This window comes from Cucumis melo, chromosome 3, assembly GCF_025177605.1.
Source record: "Cucumis melo cultivar AY chromosome 3, USDA_Cmelo_AY_1.0, whole genome shotgun sequence".
NCBI lineage: Eukaryota > Viridiplantae > Streptophyta > Magnoliopsida > Cucurbitales > Cucurbitaceae > Cucumis > Cucumis melo.
Window position 1 is genome coordinate 26070104 of NC_066859.1, and position 24667 is coordinate 26094770.

The following is a 24667-nucleotide window of genomic DNA, read 5'->3' on the forward strand; positions in this document are numbered from 1 at the left end:
AATTAAAGAAAATATGTTATACTAATTATTTATTTTAATCTTTTGTTATAGTAAGTGGAAAGTAGATTTTATGAACTTAAAATTTAGATGTAAAAGGCATCAATTATTAGTCTATTTGAAGGTGTTCATTTTAGGAGAAATTCGATTCAGGGAGTTGAACTTGTGTTGATGTTATATTTATGTTGATTTGATGTGACGTATCTTTAGAATTTGATCATTTGATTGATTCTCTCGGTTGAATGCTTGCCTGTGATGTTTTTGAGGTTAGAGTCTTACAAAAAAAACTTAGAGATTCAATGGAAAATCTTCTAAATCTTGGAAGAATTCTCTCATCTTTTAGTCAATTGAATAATAATATTTAATTAAACCAAATAAAGAGAAGTCCTCTTGTTATTAAACTTATTTTTTGACTCAATTGATTTTGATCCAATTGTTATAATAAATAGACCTGACATCATTAGAATAGTCCAATTTGTTTTTAAATTTAATGTGTCCAATTTAATTTAGGACACGCCAATTTTTTCAATTTTTAGTTAATCCCATTGATTCCAAAATTTCTTATTGAAGATAAAAGTTTCAAAAACCAATTGTTTCTTAAATAAAAAAAAATGAAAGAAAGAATATTAGGTTAAAAATCCACTTTCTGGTGGAGCTTCCTTTTCTTAAATGCAAAGATATATATATAATGGTGAGGAAGAAAAGTAACATAAAATTTTCAATTTTCATAAAGTCCTTTGTATTGGAGGGTCCCTAATCAATTCTACTGTCTTTGTCAACCACATACATAGTATTATGTTAATAGTTGTAATATGTAGAGTGCAAGCTAAGGAAAGGAAAGTTATTGATTTGATGGTGCATTTTCCCCCCCAAACTATATTTTACTTAATAAAGGATTTCTAACAAACAGTATGATGCAATATTGGGACAAGTTAAAGTCTTTTCTTGGTAATAACTTTTGACCTGTGGGGTGGTGATGGTAATGGGTGTTTTATCCAATGAGTTATGGTCAAAAATTGGGATCTAATAAATAATGAGAATCCTGTCTTTACCTCTTTCATGTGGATATTCACATTTACGACAACAGTTAAAAAAAAAAAAAAAAAAAAAAAAAAAGTAAACAAATGTTTTTAAATATGAAACAGAGCTGGGGAGCTCAGCTACTTCTCAACCGAGTAAAATCATGGCAACAAATTTCAACCATAATCTAATACAACGAACTAACCGTTCTGATTCTCTTGATTTGATCATTCATCATCAGAGATGGAAATTGTTGCCAGGTTCTGTAACGTCAACAACTCGAATAAATATGTCGTCTATCAGCTGAACTTACCAATCTCCATCTTCTTCTTGATCACTTTCTGACCATGGTATATGAATGAATCTAATATTCCTGAGACGGTGAAGATGCCTGGATACAGCCGCCATAAAAGCATTTTCCTCATTAGTCATTCCATTCGATAAACATACACAAGTTCATTATTTTCTTCAACAACGTAAAGGACTCATGCTTAAGACAGCATTAGAATGAAAACTACACCGATACTACACTAGTCTGAATTAAGAAATGTATTGATGTTCAATTATATTCACCAGCAAGAGAGTACCTGCTGTAACAAGGTTTCTACCAAACAAATGAAGTTAGGAAATTCAATGGGAGTTTTTTTGTTAAATACCTCCAACTATAGCGCATACATTTGTCAAGAAGTGGAGGAATGACACATGCCCCTCAGTGAATGTGACCTATAACATACAAAGCAAATCAGCTCTATGGGGGAAAGTGAATCTGCCGTCTCATCACAAATTGAACCACACAAGAAAAACCAACCTTGATAGGAGAAAGATCGTAGAAGAAGAAAACTGCAGGAAGTGACTGAAGTCGACCAACTTCCGCAGTCCTTACGTGTTCTGTGACAGAGAACTGCAACAATCCATTGCTGGCATCATTATGCATTGCCAAATTATGTAGTAACAGTTCATAGAAATAAAAAAGAAAAAGAAAACTTCTGGGTTTAGGAATATAAACCTGGTTCGTCTGGATGGTATTCCCACTAACGTCCTTGTAAACAGTAGGTACAACCTGCAAAAACAAGACATAGCAAATCATACTCTGCTTGGCTCACTCCAGCTATTCTACTAAGAACGATGTGGTACATGATATAAAACATAATGTATATAAGTTGTGAAAGAAAACTATCAGTAACTAACCTTGATAAAATACTGGTATGTTGCACTTGGTGTTTCTTGTTCCCATTGCACGCTTCACCAATTAAAATATCAAATAAGGTCATAGTACAATGAGATCTCTATGTTAGCTAGAACCTACAAGAAAAGAAGTGAAGTCCTACCCATCCAGAGGATTCACTACGCCAGGGAAATATTCTCCAAAAGCTAATCTGTTAATCTTGTGACTTATCTGAGTCCAAAAATGGAATTAAATTAAATTAATAATCAAAAAACCCAAACTGAATCTTAAACATAGGACTTCCATAAAAATGACAAATCACGTTAACACCATTTTCTTACATTGAAGCTATCCTTTTGGAAAGCCAACAGATCGTGAACATGAACATTTGACTGTTGAAAACTTTTCCCAGGTGCGAAGTGGAAATTTCCAGCAACCTTATTAACCTCCAAAAACCCGTATATATTGCATCCTTCACCATCCTCATCTTTGATCCGTTGAAGAAACCCTTCTCTTTTGCACTGAACGTCATAAAGATTTAGTATGATAATGAATAAGACAAGATCATCCTCAAACTTATCCCATTACTGTAATCCATATGGTATTAGGTAACTAATATTATTCCAGATGACACTTAAGAGAATTTAAGGGTCAGCAAGGTATCCCTAGAAAAACTATATTCTTGAATTGATGCTTCTTGCATACAACAAAGGCCACATGATAGTGGAAGGAAAAACAATGTTCATAATACCCAGTTCAATAATGAAAACAATAAAGTTTCATATGAAAGAATTAATAAATAGAAAATCTAAAAAGACCAATTATCCTCAATAGCAGATGCATTAGTAGAAAATTATCTAAAGATTGCTCAAGACAACTGGATTGTACATAAAAAGGCTGGGGTAAGCTATAGTTCAATGAAATCTCAAATCAACATTGTATCCCAGATATAGGTCTCAATCAACGAGCATCGTCAAAGAATCTTTAAAGTATGGGATTATTATGCTTTCAAGATCAGATGCAAAAGTTCACATGTATGTCAAGAAGTTATATCACAAAATGCAGAGCAGAAAAACATCATTGTGGCCAGGATGACCAAAAGTTTCATCCAACTTCCTACATTAGATGGAAGGTGTCACTCACCTATGTCAATCAGTAGATAAGTTAAACACAAGATATTTATATTTTAATAAAATTCAAGCTCCGAATTTAAAAAAAAAAAAAAAAAAAACACTCAGGTTGGTATGAATACATTTGTACAATTAATTTCAGATAAACGAACTTGGTTGGAAGCCAACTTCAAAATTGTATGGATAAAAGGAATCTGTAAAATAGGAGCCTTGTCCAGACAAACCTGGTCAATCAAATCTGGGTTTGACAAAGCCCAACCTTTCTTTCGATAAGCCTCACGAACTTCCTCACACGAATTGCAACAATGATCATCTGCCTGCAAATATTAGAGATTTTTTTTTCATAAAAAAGGGTTAAGTGACTGTGACAGAGCAGGAGGAAGGATGTAGCACCAAATATGTTAATCTACAATGAGCCACCTCTTAAAATGAAGAAAAGAGAACAAAAAGGAATCTTACAAGAAGAAAAGAAAAAAATGTTAACTCAAAATCACATAACCACTGCCAACGGTTTAATTCATTCAGTCCAATTACACTAATTAAATTTATCAAAATAACTAGACATGGTCATATGATATCACTTATTGGATTGCACAGTCAACCTAACACCAAAACAAACTCATCAGCTTCTATAAGAATTTCAAACATATCAATTATTTAGAGGTAAGTCATGCAACCAAAAAACTACATTCAACAAATACTCATATGACAAAAATGTTCATATTTTTATGGGTTTCTATTTTTGTATCCCCTTGTATTCTTTCAATTTTTTGACAGAGAATTCAGCTATTCATAAAAATAAAGAAATAAATAAATAAAACTAAAAAGAAAAAAGAAAAAAAAAAGGAAAGAAAAGAAGTTCTCACTGATTCAGCTCCAAAGCAGGAACCACAATATGTCTCATTGTGCTCAAGCCTGCCACCATGTCTCTGTAAGGGCTTTTCAATCTGTGCAACGTCAAATGAAGAATAGCCAAAAAAGAAAATTAAATAACAGCAGTAATGACAGATTAAGAAAAGGCATTATTTTCTATGAGAAACATCGATGGTGATTTCATTGATCAAATGAAATAACAAAAGGGTATAATAGGAGTAAGACTGTAATCACAAAAGAATGTGGTAAATTTACACCAAGAGAAAGTTATGCATGTGAGATGTTAAAAAAAAGAAGAGAAATCCGAAGCTTTGACATCAAAGATTCTCTGGTCTCGTTCAAACCAGACAAGCCAAAAGAAGGCTTTAATAAAGCAATTCCAAATGACCTCTTTTTCCTTTTTGAAAGGGTGACTAATGAGGAGTGCCACTAGGAGGATCAGTGTGTCATCACGAAAAACCATGTGGTAGTTGAGAGCCCCCAATAACTTAAGACCAAAAGGCATGAGCAGATTCACAGGTGATGAAGGGGGGCATAATAGTTCAATCGTTCTTGCAACAAAAGGTACGCTAGTTAGGGGCGGAGATATCCGATATCCACAGGGCTTTTCAGGTCAGCACATCGGCAGTGTTGATAATTAAAAAAAAATAAAAATCTAATATTTTTTTGGAATGAGTCCTTTCCCAATGATAGTAGAGTATGAATCTTTTAGATGGGTGATTTCACTAGAAAAAGTTCATAGGATAGAGACCTAACTGTGAGTCTGTGAATGATCCTTTTGAATCCATGGGCCATTTTCATCCATCCTCCATCAGGGGACAGGGAGGGGGAAATAATTGTAGATAGGTGGGGCCATTCGATCATTTCGTTTCCAGTGAGATGTCTTCTCAAATGTAAATCTCAAGATGTAGTCTTATTAATCCAAACAGCAGCAATATTGGAGTTTTCGTGAAGGGTAAGAGCATATAATCTGGAAAAGCATGCTTAAGGGGGTAAGTGCCAACCCAAATATCATGCTAAAAAATGTGCCCCATTTCCAGTTTGCACATAATGTTGTGGAGAATCAAACCCTTTTGCTGGATGATAAATTTTTGTGGCCTCTTGAACAGTTTGAGAGTAGGTTGGCTCGGTTGGAGAGAAGGGATATACTTCGCATCAATAATACTTTTTTATTTTTGGGATAAAAAACCATTTCATTGAATGAATGTAATAGATGAAACCCAAAACCTAAAGGTGCGTACACCTCTAGAGGGCAAAAATTTCCCTAAGGTATCTCCATATCCACTTGGCAAGGAGGCTTTGTTTTTTAATTTTAATGTCAATCAACCCAAGGCCACCTTCGGAGATGAGGAGTTTAATCCAAACATCCAGTGTTGTGGAAATACAACCTTTGATCCATTTCCTCCATTTGATCCCAAATCCTTTAGCTGTCAATATATTGTCTATGAAGTCCCAATCAACAATGTTGAAAGCCTTTTTAAATGACAAGTTTAATGACCGCCCCCTCTTTTGTCCATGATTAATAAGCAATGATGTGGAAATACAACCTTTAATCCATTTCCTCCAGTTGACCCCAAGTCTTTTAATTGTCAATACATTATCAAGGGTTTATAGTCTTCCACCATTCTCTCATCTGATTTTTTGGGGATGGGGGAGATAGAACTTATAAGTCTGGTTAAGGTTGACGCTAATCATAAAGTTATCAAAAAAGTCTCCGGACACCCTCGTCTTATCTGCCTTAAGAATGTTCCAAAGCTTTCTAAAGAATTCCCTGGTGGACCTGTCTAGTATTGTGAAGGTTGGACATAGCCCTCCAAATCTCTTATTCAGTGAACGGCCTCTCGAGTTCTTCGACTTGTTCTGGTGTGTTAAGGTCCCAATTTTGAATGGGAGGGGAAGACCATAGGTCAATCTTTTAGTGTACAAGTCTGTAGAATTCAATGAATTCAGCTTTCATGTTTGAATCCGTTGTGAGAAGAGGATCTCAACCACAATATTCTTTTCTTTTTTGAGTGGACATGTCAGATGGAAAAAGCGGCTGCTTTCATACCCCTCCAGATTCACAGAAGTGTAAAACCAGATTGACAGAAGGCATATCTACGGGCGAATGGTTTTATTGATTGGATTTAATACCAAAAATTCATGATGTCCAACGACACAGAAGTTTGCATCAAAATGAAGCTAGAAAAATAAAATTGGAACAACTGGCACAATGAAAGATATTTGTATACAAGTTTCCTGCATGCCTTTGTTTTCTCGAAAATGGTTATAAATTGAGTACGACTCGGCATGAGAGGCACTCGGATAAAAAATGGTTATATGTTACAAAACTCCTAGACATGTTCTCTACCAATAGCACCAATGATTCTTATCCTCTCATCACCTAAAATACCAAAATCATTTACATTACATCCATGCCTTTAAACCATCATTTATCATATTGCATCCATTCTATCCTACATTGTTCCTCATCCTTGGTTCACCTGGGTTGTAGATTAAGCACAATATCATTTTCTTCACATCAATGCAGCAAAGCTTTAACTCTAAATCATTAATCTTCAATTTAAACCAAACCCAGTTCACCAATCTTAAAATGTTCGCAGATGAGCATCCATACTCTTCAACTTAGGAAACTAAACCCACTACACCAATTTTTGTGTTGCTGATATGATATTTCATTATCTAGCTGCAAGTGTTTTCCCCAATTACATTCTCACAAAGATACACTGCATATACAAATCTATCCTAAAAAAAGAATAACAGAGTTCTAGTCTAATGGAACTGCAAATACACCATTTGTTGGTTGGTTTTGGATTGGTCCAATACAGTAAGACTAAATAAAATCAACCATAGATCAACAACTATCAATAAATCATTTTTCAAAAATTTATGGCAATCTAAAAATATATATAATCCAAAGCCGAATCATTGGTGATTAGATAAGAGAGTTTCCTAGTGAGCATAGATTAGATTAGTTCCATATGGTTCAACAAATGGGAAGAGAGAAAGGAAGTAATAGGAATTTAACTTGTCAGAACATTACGAACCTTAGGTGCACCAATCCCATCCGGTCTAGCTTCGATAGCATTGCCGTGAGAGTCCAACCTTTTTTTGATTATGTCATGTTTCTGCATACAGGGGAAAACAATATGTAAATCTTGCACCACATATTCATGGCATGCACTCAACAGCTCAATTTCAAATAATTTACATATTTTAGACAAAGAGAGAAAGGCTATGAATCATCATACGCACCACATCCAGGTGTTGCTCTCCACTGATGTCCATGGCATCAAGACTTAATAAAGAACAAGGAAGGGCAGGAAACGTAACATCAAACTGCAAATAGAAAGGAAGATGTATAATTTCCAAGAGAGAAAAGAAAAACAGATTTTGATGCATAATATTAGAAATATCCAGAAACAATGTGGGGTTACATTGATACGAAGGGTTTCTCCTCTAGATGTATCAACTACGAGCTTGGTTTCTGTTACAGCATGGAGATATAACCCTGCAACCAATGAGAGTTCAAGCATATTAGCGGTTAAAAAAAAAAATCTCGAAAACATATGCTCAAGCAAAAACAGCAAGAAAACAGAAAAACAATTGCACTGATACCAAAATACAGAACCCCCAAGGACCTTAATACTTTCCACACTATACCAGTACCTTTCTGAAGCAGAAGGAGGAAGTTACTTGGAGTGTAAAATAATGAGTGCACGATATATTAATAAACACATGACTTCAACTCTGATAATAAACATATGAACTAAACTCTGTCGATAATACATAACCCCAATGCAATCTGACAAAGAGAAAACTAATGGCGCCAACAAAAGTAAACGTATGACTCAATAATGTACCACATTGAACAACAACCGGGAAGTGGTAAACACCAATCAATGCTTAAATATACACACACACACACAAAAAAAAAAAAAAAGGCTCTACACAGAGAAAAACATAAAATTGAATTGTAATACACATTAGGTTAAGACTAAGACGTAGATTCAATAATACACGTAGAGAAGAGAACAAAAAACGCAGGGAGGGAGAAACCTACGTAGCTCGGATATGAATAGCAATAGCATGAGAATGGATGAGGCCAGCGTGATAACGCCACCGGAAAGCGTGCGGCTGTAGAAATCCTCATTAATTTTAGGGTAAGCATCCAAGTTTCGAAGTTTGCCGATTATATTATCCATGTCAGCCTCGGGGGTCTAATTTGCGATCCCAGGAAGGAGGCAAGAGGAGATAGATATTCTTCGGGATGTCGATCTATAGGAAGAGAAATTGAGGAAGCCAGATAAGAAGAGGAGGAAGAGATCTGAATGGATGGGTGGAGGATGATTTTGAAAAATAGAAAGCAAGAGGCAGGCGGCGGGGAGAGAAAGTTGGATTGTTGCCGGAAATTGGGAATAGGGGAATTGAAGAGGGGGTTGAGGGAGACTTGAGGGAGACCCGTGAATTGGTTTGGTGAAGGGAAGAAAGATCTAAGAAGAGAAAGGGAGGTGGGTGTTTCCCGGGATATAGGGGGTTGGGTCTTCGTCTCCGATTGGAAAATCTGCAAACCTTTGATCCTTACGACAATTCCCTTTTTATTTATTTATACCTTTTTTTCTTCTTTTTAATATCTAAACAGAAATTACCCTCGCGCGTGTATGTGTGTATGCATACACGTGTCTGTCTAGCATGGTCAAACCTCAGTCAAATTTTCCAATAATGATACCAAAAAGTTCATCCCTTTCACCATCCATCTTATCTAATTTACCGATCAAAAGTTAGGGCATATTATATCTCCCCATGAGATTTTTAACTCCATGTTCCAAGAATTAGGGTTGGAATTTTATAGGAATCCATGAAGAAGAAGAAAGAAAGAAAGAAACAGTGAAAAAAATTGTTGACTCGTGCAATTTTATTGACCCTATTGGGCCCATTTAATTGGAGCGCGATGCATTTTGGGCCTCATGAAATCGAGAAGGATTGCCTCCGTGTGTTACGGTTCAAAGTGGGCCGCTTGAAGCCCACAATTCCAATTTCAATCTCATATATGTACACGAGATGGTTGGCTGACTTTGATCCCACTCTTAACAATCTCTTCAAACATATCCTAAACCATAGTCTCTTTCTTTTCATGCTCCTCAATTCTTTCTTCTATCCAACATGGTTAGGTTAGGTTCGGTTCGGTTAGAGACATGACTCCTAATCCTAATATTGTTAAAATATTAGAATTTTTCACGTATGTCCTAATCCTAATATAGTTTCTATTTAAATAGCATCATTTCAATAGAGATGAACTATCCATCTTTCCATCGTCTAATCAGTCGAAGGCTTAAAATGTTGATATCCTCGTAATTGTTAATAAAAAGTTGACGTCAATGGATAACAATAATTTCAAAAAAAAATAAAAAATTGTCTATGTGCTCATTACTTATGTTATTCTAGGTTATAGACATTTTGTTGCTTATATTGCATCGTGCAAATTTTTTACGATATAATAGAAATCATGACGATTGAAATGTCAAAAATGCTAACATGTTGACCTTAAAAAACAATTTCGATTAGTGAAATTCAACTTCTCTTTTTTTTAAAAAAAAAAAAATGTCATCATAACTATACATGGTTTTAGGTTTGGTAGACAAGGATGATTGAAGTTTTGAATGGTTGAAACAATTGTCAAGTATACTTTTTTGACTTGAGACTCCATTTATAAACGTGCGCATGTTACATATCTTATCAAAATTGATAAAGAAAAAAAAAAACCCTTTTGGAATTTTGGTGTTTCAAATCAAATAATATTCTATGTTGGAATTTGATCTCATATTCTCTCTTTCAAGATATTGTACTTTTTCTTTCTTTTGAGAGAATGATTATTTTGTGTCTAATCACATAATTCCTCTCAAATTTTCCATTATAGATTTTAAGATTATTAGGGCAATGTCAAGTTTTTTTTTTTTTTTTTTTGTTTAGTATTATATACGAGTGTAATATATTCTATTTCTTCACTCACATTATAACTTTGATGTTATAAATATATATTCTTCAATTTTAATAGATTCCACCACTCTAGTTCTAATTAAAATTAGGTTGACATGACAATTAATAAATAATTTTTTCTCAGTAATGTGTTATTTGAAATTTTCCTAATTGTCACTTATACTCGGTTGGTAGCTAATTTGATTTTTTTTTTAGTCTTTTTTTTAATATTTTTGTTGGTGCAAATATTCCTTTAATTTTTAAGAGACAAATAAAAAAAGAAAGAAAAAAAAAGCTCAATCAGTGGAAGCATTATTAAAAAACTTAAATTTTTATATAAAAGAATTATAAAATAGGGTTACTAATAAAAGTTGAAGATAAGTAAAAAAAGCTTAAAGGTTTAGGAAAAAGACTGAAATGTATAGAGTAAAATAAAAAATATTATCTTTTTAAATATATATATATATATAAATCAAAAATAGTTACAAAATATAACCAAATCTATTAAATTATGTACCAAAATTCGATAGACTTTCACCATATGAATTCGATGTGATGATCATTAATCTATACTTAACGGATGTTTGAAGTACATTTTCAAGTGTTTAATTCAAAAAATAAGTTATTTTGAAAAAAAATTAGAGTATTCGGAAAGCCACTCATTATAGTTTTTAAAATGTATTTTAAATATTTTTCATAAAACAAAAATGAATTTTTTCAAAAACATATTTTTTTTTAAGTCAATCCAAATGGACACCAACTAATAAAGATTTTAAGAATTAACAAAGGGTTGAAAGTTAGCATGAAACTAAATGAAAGGGTGCTTAGTAATAATAAAAGAAAAAGAAACAAAAAGATGAAAAGTGCTTTTCCATTTTTTTGTGCAGTATTTAGGTATATAGATAAAAGATTGTTTATATATAGTGTATGAAATAACTTTTTTTTTTTTTCCAAATAACCTTGATTTTTATATTAGCACTTTGTTAAAAATAAGTAATTTAAAGTAGGTTAGATGATCAAAGTGGATTTAAATCTTAATAAATATTGCAACTAACAGATGGTTAATAAAACCAAATATCTATTTATTAATATTCCTTAGCTTGAAAAATGTTATTTGTAATATTCAAAAGTATAAACTAAAAATGAACAAAATTATAATTTCAAATTGAAGTCCATATATTGAAAAACGAAAGATTTCATGTGTCACAAATCATGAAATATATATATAGCTTATCTAGTCCCTAAAGTTCCCACTGTGAATGTAGAATTTAGAGCATAGAATAGCTACAAAAATTCAAATGCCATTAATCAATGATTCAATATGCACTTTCCAGATGAAGAGAAAAAAGAGTATTGTAATTATATTATTATTATTATTATTATTGTTACCATTATTAATTTTCGTACCAACGAAGAAAAATGTGAAAAAGTTAGCTGCATGCCCAACATAGCCTTATAACCTAACTATTGGATTTTATAAATATTTATAATAATTTTTTCTCTGAAAAAAAACATATCTATATTGGTGACAATCAATTATATATTGGACTATATATATATACTAGCTACTTAGTGCCAATGGCACTAATGGAAAGAGAAAAAAAAACAAAACAAAAGGGCCTCTCCAAGGCCTCGACAGACTTGAGGGAAAAATAGGAAAGTTTAAAAAAAAACAACTCATAGTATCTTTTCGTTGTATGTTGTGAATATGACAAAATATATATACTCTTTTTGTCGTAAGTCTCTAGAACAATCTTGAGGTTTTTTGAGTCATCAAGTGATCATTTTGAGTGTAAGTAAGAGTATAAGACATTAGTTGCCATTTGATCGTGACATGTTTGATTAGCAAAAAGAAAAGAAAAAAAAAATCAATTGATAAGAAGAAGTGCAATTCGTTGATCTTTTTTAATGTGGGGTTTTCAACGTCTATTCAAGATATTGTCTCTTTTGGTTCATTATTATTATTGGGTTGTTTTTTCTTTAATTTATTTATTGAATACTCACTTGAATTTTTATAGGTTATGATACCCTATTCAAGATAAAGTAATGTAGAGGTTCCATGTCAAAATTAATTCATAATGTAAATAGTAATTTATGTATCTTATAAAGTCTATGATAATAAGGAAAGAGAGCCTTCGATTTTAGATAATATGGGCTTGATTTGATGTTTTATGATTATAAGTTCACATATATTAACTATTTAGTCTATAAAGAAACTTTGTAGGTTGTATATACTATATATATCTATATCCTTTGAATTGAGCTAGAACTAAAATCTCATTTTAATTCTTGAGCTATTATAATTTTGTTTTTTTTAGCGAAACAAATGATGTGACTCGACAAATTAGTATGTATTATCAATATAGGCTTCATAAGCTATACATATATATATATATATATATCGTTTGAGACGTGTCCTTAAACAAGACTAAAAATTAAATCTATTATATATATTCAAGTAATTCAACCACAATATTATTATGGAAGACAATGTTCACTATTAACATGAATTTGATTGTGTATATATATTATTTTATTTTGAATTGAAAAAATTATATACAATCATTATATAACAACAAGTTTGAACTCTCTCTCTCTATATATATCTATATAGATATATCTTGTTGGTAGACACCTTATCTTAGCTAAAAATGGAGAAGAAGATAAGGAAAAAAATAATGATAATGGAAGATTAATATTTTAAGTGGTGTGGATAAACTTTTCAAAAACAATAATGATAAGAAAGTAAGAAATTTAATTAGTTAGGGGTTTTGGAAAAATATTTTGGCATGATTCAAAATCAACGATATATATAGAGTGTGCCAAATGTAAATAGTCCAACCCGACCCACTTCTTAATCTTAGATTAATGTTTCCTAAATATTATAATAAGCAATCTACTTTATACGATCAAAATCACAAAATTTTATATAACTTTCTAACTCTTTATTATATCTTTGTACTTTCCTCCCACCCCTTTCTCATTTTCCCACATTATAATACGATTTAAGTCTTTAATAATTCAACCAAAGGTGGACTAAAGTGGGTAGTGGAGAAAAGTTTTCTTTTTTCTTTTTTCTTTTTTTTTTCTTAAATGAAAACAATTAAGAGAAAAAAAAACTATATTATGTAATTTAATCATGTTTTATTGGGTTAAATGGAAGTACTATTATGTACTAAATTAAAGAATGGTTTTAGTTCTTTATGTTATTAAAACCTTTTCTACTAAATATAATAATAACCAATGATAAAACTTAATTAAAGACATTTGAATAAAAATTAGGGTAGTTTTTAAAGCTTTATCTTTTTGTGATAAGTATTCATACAGATATATCAAATCTATTGTTATGATTTTCTCCTACTTAAGAAGATTACAAAGTTAAATTGATTAATCCTTTTGAAAATTTTATTTGCTAAGCTCTTATCTTGTTGTATTGTTATTAATATCCAAAATTGTAACAAAAAGTACTATAGAGGTAGTGAGTAGATGTTAAAATTATGGTGGTGACCTTTGAAGCTCATGCGTTGGTGAGGAATCGTACAAATAATCAAGGTTATAAAATAAAAAGAGATAAAAAGAAAATATCATTTCAATGTAAGTATTTTCAAATATATTGAGTTTTAGTTTGTATACTTTCAATCAATTTTAACATTAGTATTAAGAAATTAAATTTTTATGGGAAATAATAAAATAATAATAAATATTTTGTTTAAGAAAAAAAGACCATTTATCATGTTTATAATAACTAATTTATTTTATATAAAAGTGACATTTTTAATATAATAAAATAAAGTAAATTATTTACGTATATAGTAAAATTTAAAATTTTATCAATCAGATTTTTATTACTATTTTATGCATATAACTAATAGAAGCATGTTAGTGATACATCATTAATAGGATTTGAAATTTAAAATTTTGTTATATGTCGTAAATATTTCGTTAAATTGACCATTTTTGACAACTTTACGATATAAAACATAATTGTACGTTTTTTTAAAAAAATTAGCTCATTTAGAAAAGAAAATGTTTATTAAATTATTAAAAGGAAAGAAAGAAAGAAAAAGAAGATTGTGGGTGGAGAAAGCAAAAGGGGTGGGGTGAGCACTAGTTAGTGGGGCCGGATGAATCATTGCCAAGCCAAGATGACATGTCAAATCACACAAGTGTGAAAAGTGGGACCCATTTAATTAATTAATTAAATATTCAACAATTATTATTATTATTATTATTATTATTATTATTATTATTATTATTATTTTTCGTGAAAAAAGCGAGGAGGGGGGGAGGGGCCCATCATTTGTAACCGAAAGTCCGGTGGGTATTTGAAGAGACAGTTATTTCAGTTAGGGGTGTTTTTAGTTTTTTTGTATTTGTATTTTTTTTTATATTTTATATATATATATATATATATATATATATATATATATATATATATATATATGCCACGTCAGATGATGACATGGACATGTCTCTCTTGCTGGCTTTCCTAATTTGGCCAAGTATCTACAAGTGGCTATGCCTTTGGAGAGAGAGAGAGAGAGAGAGAGAGAGAGAGAGAATGAGAAGTGGGAAATAACAAGTTGGTAAGTTGGTAGATGGGAGCGATCTGATCTTCTCCCTATTTCAATTCATACCCATACCCAAAAGAAAAGAAGAAAAAACAACACAATTACTTTTTCTTTTTCTTTTTCTTTTTCTTTTTCTGTTTTCTAAAGAACAAACACTTTGGTTTCATGACTTTTGTTTTCATTCATTATTCAATGGGGGTGCTTTTCACTACATTTTTAGGTTTGTTTCATTTTGATACATTTGTATTTTCATTACTAAAGTTTATTAGACAAATTGGGTGAAGAAAAGATATGAGGAGTTTGAAGATGAGAGAGAGGAAAAAGATATATATGTGTTAAGTGTTGTTTGGCAAGAAGAAGATGATCATGAAGGAGGAGGGAAAGTGATGGAGTTGGGAGAAAGAAAAATATACTTATAATTATGAAAAAGTCATAATAGATTCAGATAAAAATGTGGTAATTAGTAATAAGTGGAAAGAGAATATGAAATTGATGGGAAAGTTAAGAATGTGTTATTGATAGATTTGAAACTTAAATATCATATATACTAAAAAGAGCGTAAACATATCGATTTTATTTTATTTAGATAAACATCGTGTGAGTCTATTAATTTTATCGATTAGGTCCCTAAGCTTTCATAAATGATTTAATTTGGACTCTAATTAATTAAAATATTCTTTAAAGATAGTTCATACATTTCTTTTAATGGTTTGTTTTATCAATCAAGTATTTTTTTTAAAGAAGTTGACGAAATGTTTAAAGAATTAAACGTATGAACGATTTTATAAGGCAATATTTATAAAGGTAAGTTTAATGAAAATAATCATGTCTCACGTGATATCGTGAATAAGTATATCGTTATATACTAATTGATTTAGAATTTAAATTAATATAAATTTCTAAAATTTATACAGGTGTGAAATGAAATATGCTAAATATATTTTTTTTATTAATTAATTGATATTTTTTTATAATTTTTCTAGAAATATGTACCTACATCGGTATTTATCGTTATTTCCAATAAATTTTCTATAAATTTGAGACATCAACATTGACATTTTAAACTTTGATCATATCGAAAAATAAAAATAAGAAAAGAAAACAATAAATTAGGCTTTCCTCTATATGATTAGCTCATATCTAATGTATCCATCGATCAAACCTAAAAATCTTATTTTGAAATGAATGAATTAAATAGAGACAAGTTATATGTTGTGTTATTATATATTAATTAAGAGACCAAAGATATGGTTCCAAGATTTTGAGCCTACTTTGGAAACTTGGACCTTCCTAACAGCATTAGATCCTTTAATTCACCAATAAAGCTGCTAATTGGATTTGGAATTTTGTTAATTATTAATTATACCATAAAACTTATTTATTTTGGTGGAATAAAGGCCCTCTCACCAATTACATTTCAAAAAAATTTTCCGAGGACAAAACAATATTATATTTTATGATTCATATTATAATTAATTAATCAGCAAAAAATAAAATAATGTCTAAAGTCTAGCTAATTAATTATATAATTTGATTCTAGGGGTGGATGATATATAATCACTGGTGTTGGAATAAATAAACACACATTATAAAATATTAACCCTAATCTAGAATATCTCTCCCTATATATATATATATATATCATAGGGAGTTATATATATATATATTACAATCTCCAAACATTCCATACAAAAATATTCTTTCTAAAATCCACGTCAAATTGGTGATGTTTTTCCACGTCAAGATTTATTTTCAATTAATAATAAAAACGACATTATTTATTATTATTATTATTATTATTTTAGAGTAGTCGAATTTGATTTGTCTTCTAGTGAAATTCATTTCATATGGAATATAAGATTTTTAAGTGAATATAAGCTAACTTTATACTAAGAATATTTCTTAAGAGTGGTGCACTTTATAATATATATATATAACATTTAAATGAGTGACATAGTAAATAGATCAATAATATAAATTTATACTCAACTGTATTTGGTTGGTATTAACAATTATGTCGATTTGATCGATATAAATTGTATAACACGCGCTATATATATAAATAACGATAATATCGATATAAATTGTATAACACGCGCCAACATTGTATGTGTCGTACTTTCTTTTTCAATAGGTTTCTTTCATACTTTTATTGTGGGTAAAAAGCGGATTAGTAATTGTGCAATTGTAAGTTTGGATGTGACCTTTGAGATAATTACTTGAATATGAAATGAATATTTTGATTAAGAGTATTTTTATTTTTAGTGTACATCAAAAAGGCAACTTTAATTTTTCTCATTCAATGACACGTACATGTACCAAAAATTCCATTAGAATGGGAATTAATTTCGTCTTCTCTCCATTCACAACTTTTCTCTCTATATGAGTTTTCTTTAATTAGATAATTTTAAATATTCACGTCTCACCTTCAAATTGGTCTATGATGATTACAATATATTGTTACTAGAAGGACAAAAAAAAAAAAAAACAATAATAGAGGTTTTTAAAAGAAAACGACTACTAACGTTATCATTTAACTAGAGTAGTTTATCAAAATGGTGACACTCTTAGAATCTTATGTATATATATATATTCTTCAACCCCAAGTTATTCCAAACTTTGTATTTAGCTCCCTATTTCAAACATTTCCTTTTCTTTTTTATCTGCCTAACTCTTTCATTCTTCTTCTTGATCTTCATGAACCACACAAAACTTTTTGACCCTTAAGCCATATTATTATTCCCTCAAAATATGGCCTTCCCCTACCCCCTCCTTAATTATAATAATTATGTTTTTAGGTTCATATTCTCTTTCTATTACAATTTCAGTAACTTACCCTACTTTTCAACGTTCAAATATTCCATCTCAATTGTTCATGAACTAACATATACATTGATCGAGAACATGTCTATGAAAGTAACTTATTGAAAGTGTTAATTAGAACCCTTTTTTGGTCGTTCTTTAAAACTATTATCAAGTTATTTTTAATTCTTTTAAATGAATTTTGATGATACGAATATTAGTTTTGAAAATGTAAATTTTAATATTAAATAAATTTTGAAAGATTAATTTTAATAATCTCAAGCATACATTTGATACACAAATAAAAATGCATGGACATTGGTTTACAATTATATTGACATCAAAGAAAATTTCAATGTCTCAATTTTATGAAAATACCGACAAAATAAAACGTCGACGGTGATAGATATCTTTTTGGTAAAATTGCATAAACAAAAAAATTTAAAAGTATTTAAATTAATAAGTAAATATTGGTAGGTCTTCTAAACTAGTTAAAATATTTATAGTATTATATATATTTATCTTTTGAAAAATTAATATAAATGATAAAATGCTAAAAATATTTATAAAATATAAAAAAATTAATAGAATCTAAAATTATGTTAAAGTTTGCTTTGCTGTTTTTATGTCAATATTAAATGGAATATATAAAAACATTCTTGAAGTCGGGACTTAGAAATTAAGCACTTCGGATTTGACTCTGGCGAGAGAAAATGAGGTTTCTAATAAAGAAGACTATTGTACTACTGATAATGAAAAAAAATATTCGAATTACATTACATTTTATTCTAAACGTGATTATTTTCCACCTTTTATTCTCATTTTTTTCGAGTTCTTTTTTTCCTCATATAAGAAGCATAGTTATCTTTTAATTTGCTCGAATAAAAACCAAATTATTGTTGTTATATCAATGCCCATCAAAAAATTAAACTTCGGTTTTTAGAAAGCAATAGGATTTTTAAAATAAGTATCATAATAATAAATCGGTTAATTTTCAAAAACTAAAAATCAGAAAATAGTAAGAGAAAAATAAAACGGTTATGTTATAATTTAAAAAAAAGAAACTTAATTTCCAATTTTTATGTTCATCTGTTAAATTAAACATGTGTAATATGTTTCATAAAATCATGTGGATTTTAATATTAAAGATAAATTATAAAGACTAAATTATTGTTAATATTTATTAAAGTTTATAGACTAAATTAAATTTAGGAATGGAAAGAACTAAAATTGTTAAGAAATTTAAAGGTATAGAAATTAAAGGGTTAAAATTAAAGTTTTGAGCAAATTATATTTTAATTTTATAAAGAATTATTTGTATAAATAACATTTTGTAAAATTTTCGCCTTAATTATTTATGAATTTTAATCGATTACATTTTCCCAAATACATAATCATGGGAAAAAGGAAATTAATCTTCCGACAATAAAAGGTTAATTCTAATACATTCTTTTCCAATCTCATTTATATGTATATTGAAAAAGAAAAAAAAGACAAAAAAATTGACTTTTGAAAGAGCTAGAAAGTCCAATTTGATGTTATTTCATTTTCCTTCCCATTCTATTTTCCACTTTAATCACAACTTAAAAATAAAAAAGAAGGAAAAAAAAAGTAGCTCCTTTTTTTCTAATATTAAAAGGTGCAACTTATTTGTTTTATTCCAAAAATTTAAACCCAATATGATAATAATTTAACTTCCCCCCCCCCCCCCCCCCCCAATAATATTATTTGTTTTATAGCAATAATAATATATTTACTTTTTTTTTTCTCTCTATTTTAAATGTATTTATGAAATGAAAACTAATAAATAATTTTCAAAAACTTGGTTTTTAAAAGTCAAAATGGTTAGCTACATAGGATTCTATTTTCATTATTATTTTTAAAAAATTAAACATGATTGTTAACCCTTTTTTTCTTTTCTTTTTAATTGCCATTGTTTTTTTTTTCTTGAAAAATATAATGCTAAGGTTCTAAATATTAAAAGTATGGAATAGAAAGTTCATTAAAAAAAAAAAAAAGGAGAAGCTTTTATAAAGATGTTGAAGTGCACTAAGTCACAAATTAACCTTACAATTAATTAAGCACTAAACATACCAATCAAATCCAACATAATGTTTAACAATAATATTAATTACATTAATCATGCTTCACATTCTCAACTCATACCATAGTCATTGTATTAGTTTTATAATTGGAACATCAAAAGATATATATATATAAACAAATTGCATTAATTTAATAACTATATTTTTTTCATCAATCATTTATGGATATAATAAAATGTTACCGTCTATCATAGATAATTCATGATAGACCTTTATAATAGTTTATTAGGGCATAACATTCTACAATTATCTATCACTTACATGAAATGACATTTTATTATATTTGTAAATATTTTTGTTCTTACTATATTTGAAAATAACAATTCTTTTTTCTAAACGTAAAACTTGATATTATTATTATTATTATTATTATTATTATTAAAATGTAGTTTGGACAAAGGTGAAAGGCTCGCATAGAAAATTTGTGAAGACGAAATCAAACTAAACAAAGCTAAAAGCAACTTGAGCTATCAAAACAAAATCTAGAGCTTCTTACCGTTGGGATCAATTTACATTATCAGATGTTAAGATTCTCGTTTTGAAATCATTGTGCATTATTTACACATGCGTATAAAATCTATTTTTAAGTACAAATATTAATCAAATTGGACCTTAACATCTGTTATTCGTTGATATAAGTGGTTTTTCATCCCTTTACCTACGTATGATAATAAATTTACGAAAGTATAGTCAGATAATTTAAAATTGATTTTTACATCTAGTTTATTTATTATTAAAAAAACACACACACACACAAGAAAACCCTTGTTGAGCACTAGCAAACCCAAAATAAGAATGAATTCAAATGTTTGGAAGTGGGGTTAAGTGGTCCTTTTTCATTTTTTTTTTCTTATTTCTCTTTAGTGCTCTAAGATAGAGCTAGCTTGCAACCACACCCATTATTCTTATTATGATTTCTTTTCCTAAATATATACATCATTTTCATTTGCTTTTACCAACTCTTGGCTTCCTATTTTCATCACAAACCCCCCCCCCTCCCCTCCCCTCCCCTCCCCTCCCCTCCAATTGCTCTATATTATTCCACACAATATTTAAATATTTTAGTGTTTTCTTTGTTATACTGCAAGAAACGGTTTCTTCATATGTATACACAATCATACGATACTGTTTACTTTTAATTTATGTCAACATTTTGATCATCATATATGAGTTTGTTTCTAGATTCTAAAAAAATAAAATGAAAAATGTTTGTTGTGAAGATATTCTTATTCATAATCACGTGTCAAACAAAATGAGAAAAAAAGAGAATCATACAAAAATTAGGTTTGAATTTTAAACTTTTCTCTATCTCTAATCATTTGTCCCATAGTTTTGTTATTGGGTAGAAAAGTTTCTATTGTTATCTCTATTCATATTAATAATATTTTAATCTATGTTGTTGCGTCTAATATTTTGATATATAGTCTTTGGATGATGCATCATCATGGTATGTGAGGGGAGAAGAGAAAAATTGTACGTTTAACCTTTTAGTTAAAGATTAAGTTCTTTAGTTACTGATAATATTGTAAAACTATTCTAATGATCGAACAAGAATAAGTAATTAAGTAAAAAAGATATTATTTTACACACCATATCATATATTATTAAACTATAGAGAGAGTGTTTGAAAAATTAAATTCAAGTTTTAGAGAGGAAAGAATAATATTCGAGTGGCTTTGTGGGGTATGAGAATGGTGGCTGAAAAGTACAGAAACTAAAGCAAATAATAATAATAATAAAAAAGATGAATAATTTGTTCCATTAATTCCATGAAATCTCTGTTATAAATTCACCCTTCCAATTCTTCTTCTTCCCCCATCGAGTTCTTCTTCATTCTTCAAAATCCCAAATCCCATTCCTCTGTTTTTCCTCTGTTTTTTTTTTTTTTTTTATTACTTTCAAAATCCACAAATGACCAACCAGAAAGCTTCTCTTCCCAAATCCAAATCACGAATCGGTGTAGCCTTTACAGTCGCTAGAATTGGGGGATTTATGGCTAATATTTCTAAAAAGAAGCTTTTCAAAAGAACCGAAAATGGGGGAAACGGTGGCGGAGGTTTAGGCCGAGGCAGAGCCATTGCTTCCTCTGTTGATTTGATGAGAGCTTCTTCTCCCACTCGTCTTAACTCTCCTATTTCTGTTTCTCAATCCCCTTGGATTGTAAGTTGTCATTTTTTTTTTTTGCTTTCTTAGAAATCGAGACTCTCTCTCTTTTTCTTATTTGATTTTGATTCATATTTGATCTGTTTTGATATACATTGCAGTTTCAACTTCCTTCCGCACTCAACATGTTCGACCAAATTACAACGGCTTCTAAAGGCAAACAGATCGTCATGTTTTTGGATTACGATGGCACTCTTTCCCCTATCGTTGAAGATCCCGATAGAGCATTCATGACAAATGAGGTTTGTGTTCATTCAAAAAAGAAAAGACAACCATTATTTGATAATGATTGATAGACAACCACATTGATACCGTTTTATTTTAAACAGATGAGAGCAGCAGTGAAAAACATTGCAACTTGTTTTCCAACTGCCATAGTCACTGGAAGACGTAGAGATAAGGTCCGTATACACTATAAATGGAAGTCGATAAAACTAGAGTTAAATTGAATAGAATTAATTTGGGTATGAAATGTTTTTGTAGGTTTATGAGTTTGTTAGGTTGGGAGAGTTGTTCTATGCAGGGAGTCATGGAATGGACATACAAGGCCCAACAAAAGGCTACAATAATAAATACAAAAAAGTATGTAAAAAGAAAATCATAAATTTAACAAAGTGAATGAGATAATAATAATAATAATTATTATTTTAAAAACTTGTTTTTGAAGGGCAATGAAGCAGTGCTTTTCCAACCGGCAAGTGAGCTGCTGCCTATGATTGAAGAGGTTTGTTCTTCAAAAGAAAATTAAAGTCAAATCCAATTTTCATTTTTGTTTCTATTTTTCTAAATTTCTAATTTTACTTTTTTTTTTTATTTTTTTTTATGAAGGTACACAAAACGTTGTCAGAAATAACAAAGTCCATTAATGGAGCTAAAGTGGAAAACAACAAGTTTTGTATTTCTGTGCATTTTCGCTGCGTCGATGAAAAGGTAACTTTTTTTTTTTTTTTTTTACACTTCAAATAAACAAATAAATAATTGATTTCTTTCTTCTTCTTTTTTTAATTTTAATTTTGGAATGAAAAATTTGTAGAGATGGGGTGCATTAGCGGAGCAAGTTAAATCGGTGGTTAATCAATATCCTAAATTGATTATGAGTTTAGGAAGAAAGGTATACTTTTTCTACTCTATTTCTTTTCTTTATTATTTTAACCATTTTTTTTAATAAAAAAAACCTAAATTTTCGTATAAAAATGTATATTTTATTTTATTTTTTGAAAGAAAAAACTCAATTTCTTTTTTAACATAAATGGAAAAATCCTAGTATCTAACACACACGTGCCAAACCTTGTACTTTTTACACAGCTTTTGTGGGTCTTACACTTCAATATATATATATATATATATTTATTTATTTCTATAAAAGAATTGTGTATTTGTTTTTATATTTTCTTGTGTTGAATTTTGTGGCTAACGAAAAAGACAAAATAATGAACAGGTACTTGAGATTCGGCCAGCAATTAAATGGGACAAAGGCAAAGCTTTGGAATTTTTGCTTGAGTCATTAGGTAAAAAAAAAATTTAATTAACATTAATCTACTATTTTAATCAACATATATAGCTATTCCTTGTACCTTAATAATTACACTTTTTTTAACGTAAAATCAATGTATTGATTGTAAGATTTTTTTTTTAATGTATTTTTTTATAGGGTTTACAAATTCTAGTGATGTTTTACCTGTTTATATTGGAGATGATCGAACCGATGAAGATGCATTTAAGGTATGAAAATTTCAAATATTCAAACAAAATAAAATAAGATGGGTTATACATGTGGGATTTATATTTAATTAAATTGGTGGGGGTGAAATTGGTAACAGGTTTTGCAGAGTAAAGGATTAGGGTTTGGAATTCTTGTGTCAAAATTTCCCAAGGAAACTTGTGCTTCTTATTCATTGCAAGAACCATCCGAGGTAATTAAATCAATTGATAATTTCTCTATGTACTTTAATTTTACATTTTCATCCAATGAAAATTTGTTTTTGATATTGAAATTGTAAAATGTTTTTCTTTTTTTTTCTTCTTTTTTGTGCAGGTAGAGGAGTTTCTTTGTCGTCTTGTAAATTGGAAAAGATCAATGGGAGCATTACTATCCAAACCCACGTTATCCGATTAATTAATTAACAAATAGAAGGAGAGTTTAATTAAAAGGAATTTTAAGTTCACTCAAAGAGTGAATTTTAATATATTTTTATTTTCCAATCAAATTGTCTTTTTATGTTTGAGTTTTAATTTGTAGCCCCCCATTGTGTTAATTAAATGTCAATTATATTATCTCTCTAAATCATTTATGAGAGACTATTAAACACTCTCATAATATATTAATTTGGTATTACTAGAGAAAATATACGTATGTTCTATGTATGACCCTTTGACCTAGCTTTGAGTCAACGTCTCTTTCCTCTACTTTTGACTACGGTTTGAGTTTGGCTCTTAAATGTAATGTTCTCGACGAAAAGAAAAGAAAACGCATCTTTCATTTTGTGATATATCTCTCACTTCTCTCGTATATATTATTAGCATATACGCGAAACTAGTGAAAATATGATGAATGTTAAACGATATTATAAGTAATTCAATTATTTAAGTTTATGTTCTTTTGTTTTTAGACAACATAATGACATATCTATCTCTTCTCTTTTCTCTCGTGATCAATGGTTTGAACACGAGTGTTTGACACATACACCACTTGTAATTCTATAAAATCTCATTAACTTTATGTTTGAAAAGATGCTATTAATCTTCATCTAAGACACTACTTACTATTTAAAAAGTGGATGGTTTTGTTACAATTCACGACTCCATTCACATTTGTTGAACTTTTTGTTTATAAAAAGGGAGAGAACTAGAAAAAAGTTGGAAGGT

At 29.5% G+C, this 24667-nt stretch overlaps 2 protein-coding genes across 3 annotated transcripts; one reads left to right on the forward strand and one right to left on the reverse strand.

Annotated features, from left to right (window-relative positions):
• Positions 1–1000: 1000 nt before the first annotated feature.
• On the reverse strand, positions 1001–8798 carry LOC103488406 (uncharacterized). Its single transcript, XM_008447125.3, has 13 exons — positions 8249–8798; positions 7623–7696; positions 7441–7524; positions 7233–7313; positions 4179–4259; positions 3537–3629; positions 2524–2703; positions 2346–2413; positions 2206–2257; positions 2024–2077; positions 1826–1918; positions 1674–1740; positions 1001–1408 (listed from the first exon to the last, which is right to left on the reverse strand). The coding sequence occupies exons 1-13, from the start codon at positions 8388–8390 to the stop codon at positions 1317–1319; spliced, it is 1161 nt and encodes a 386-aa protein (XP_008445347.2). The 5' UTR covers positions 8391–8798; the 3' UTR covers positions 1001–1316.
• Positions 8799–21462: 12664 nt separating this feature from the next.
• LOC103488405 (probable trehalose-phosphate phosphatase D) lies at positions 21463–24293 on the forward strand. Of its 2 annotated transcripts, XM_008447123.3 has the most exons (11): positions 21463–21799; positions 21904–22044; positions 22132–22203; positions 22286–22384; positions 22470–22526; positions 22631–22732; positions 22836–22913; positions 23241–23310; positions 23454–23524; positions 23623–23715; positions 23838–24293. In XM_008447123.3, exons 1-11 carry the CDS (start codon positions 21551–21553, stop codon positions 23916–23918), a joined length of 1113 nt encoding a protein of 370 aa, XP_008445345.1. In that variant the 5' UTR covers positions 21463–21550; the 3' UTR covers positions 23919–24293. The 2 variants fall into 2 exon arrangements, with proteins under 2 accessions (XP_008445345.1, XP_008445346.1); XM_008447124.3 differs by lacking the exon at positions 22286–22384.
• The last annotated feature ends 374 nt before the right edge of the window (positions 24294–24667 follow it).

Coding starts and splice junctions, on each gene's coding strand:
- LOC103488406 (XM_008447125.3), bottom strand. CDS start 8,390: ATGGATAATATAATCGGCAAACTTCGAAACTTGGATGCTTACCCTAAA. Junction 3,630..4,178: donor CCTGCTTTGGAGCTGAATCA/GTGAGAACTTCT, acceptor TAATATTTGCAG/GCAGATGATCATTGTTGCAA. Junction 2,704..3,536: donor ACCCAGATTTGATTGACCAG/GTTTGTCTGGAC, acceptor TATGACGTTCAG/TGCAAAAGAGAAGGGTTTCT.
- LOC103488405 (XM_008447123.3), top strand. CDS start 21,551: ATGACCAACCAGAAAGCTTCTCTTCCCAAATCCAAATCACGAATCGGT. Junction 22,914..23,240: donor TTATGAGTTTAGGAAGAAAG/GTATACTTTTTC, acceptor AATAATGAACAG/GTACTTGAGATTCGGCCAGC. Junction 23,525..23,622: donor CCGATGAAGATGCATTTAAG/GTATGAAAATTT, acceptor AATTGGTAACAG/GTTTTGCAGAGTAAAGGATT.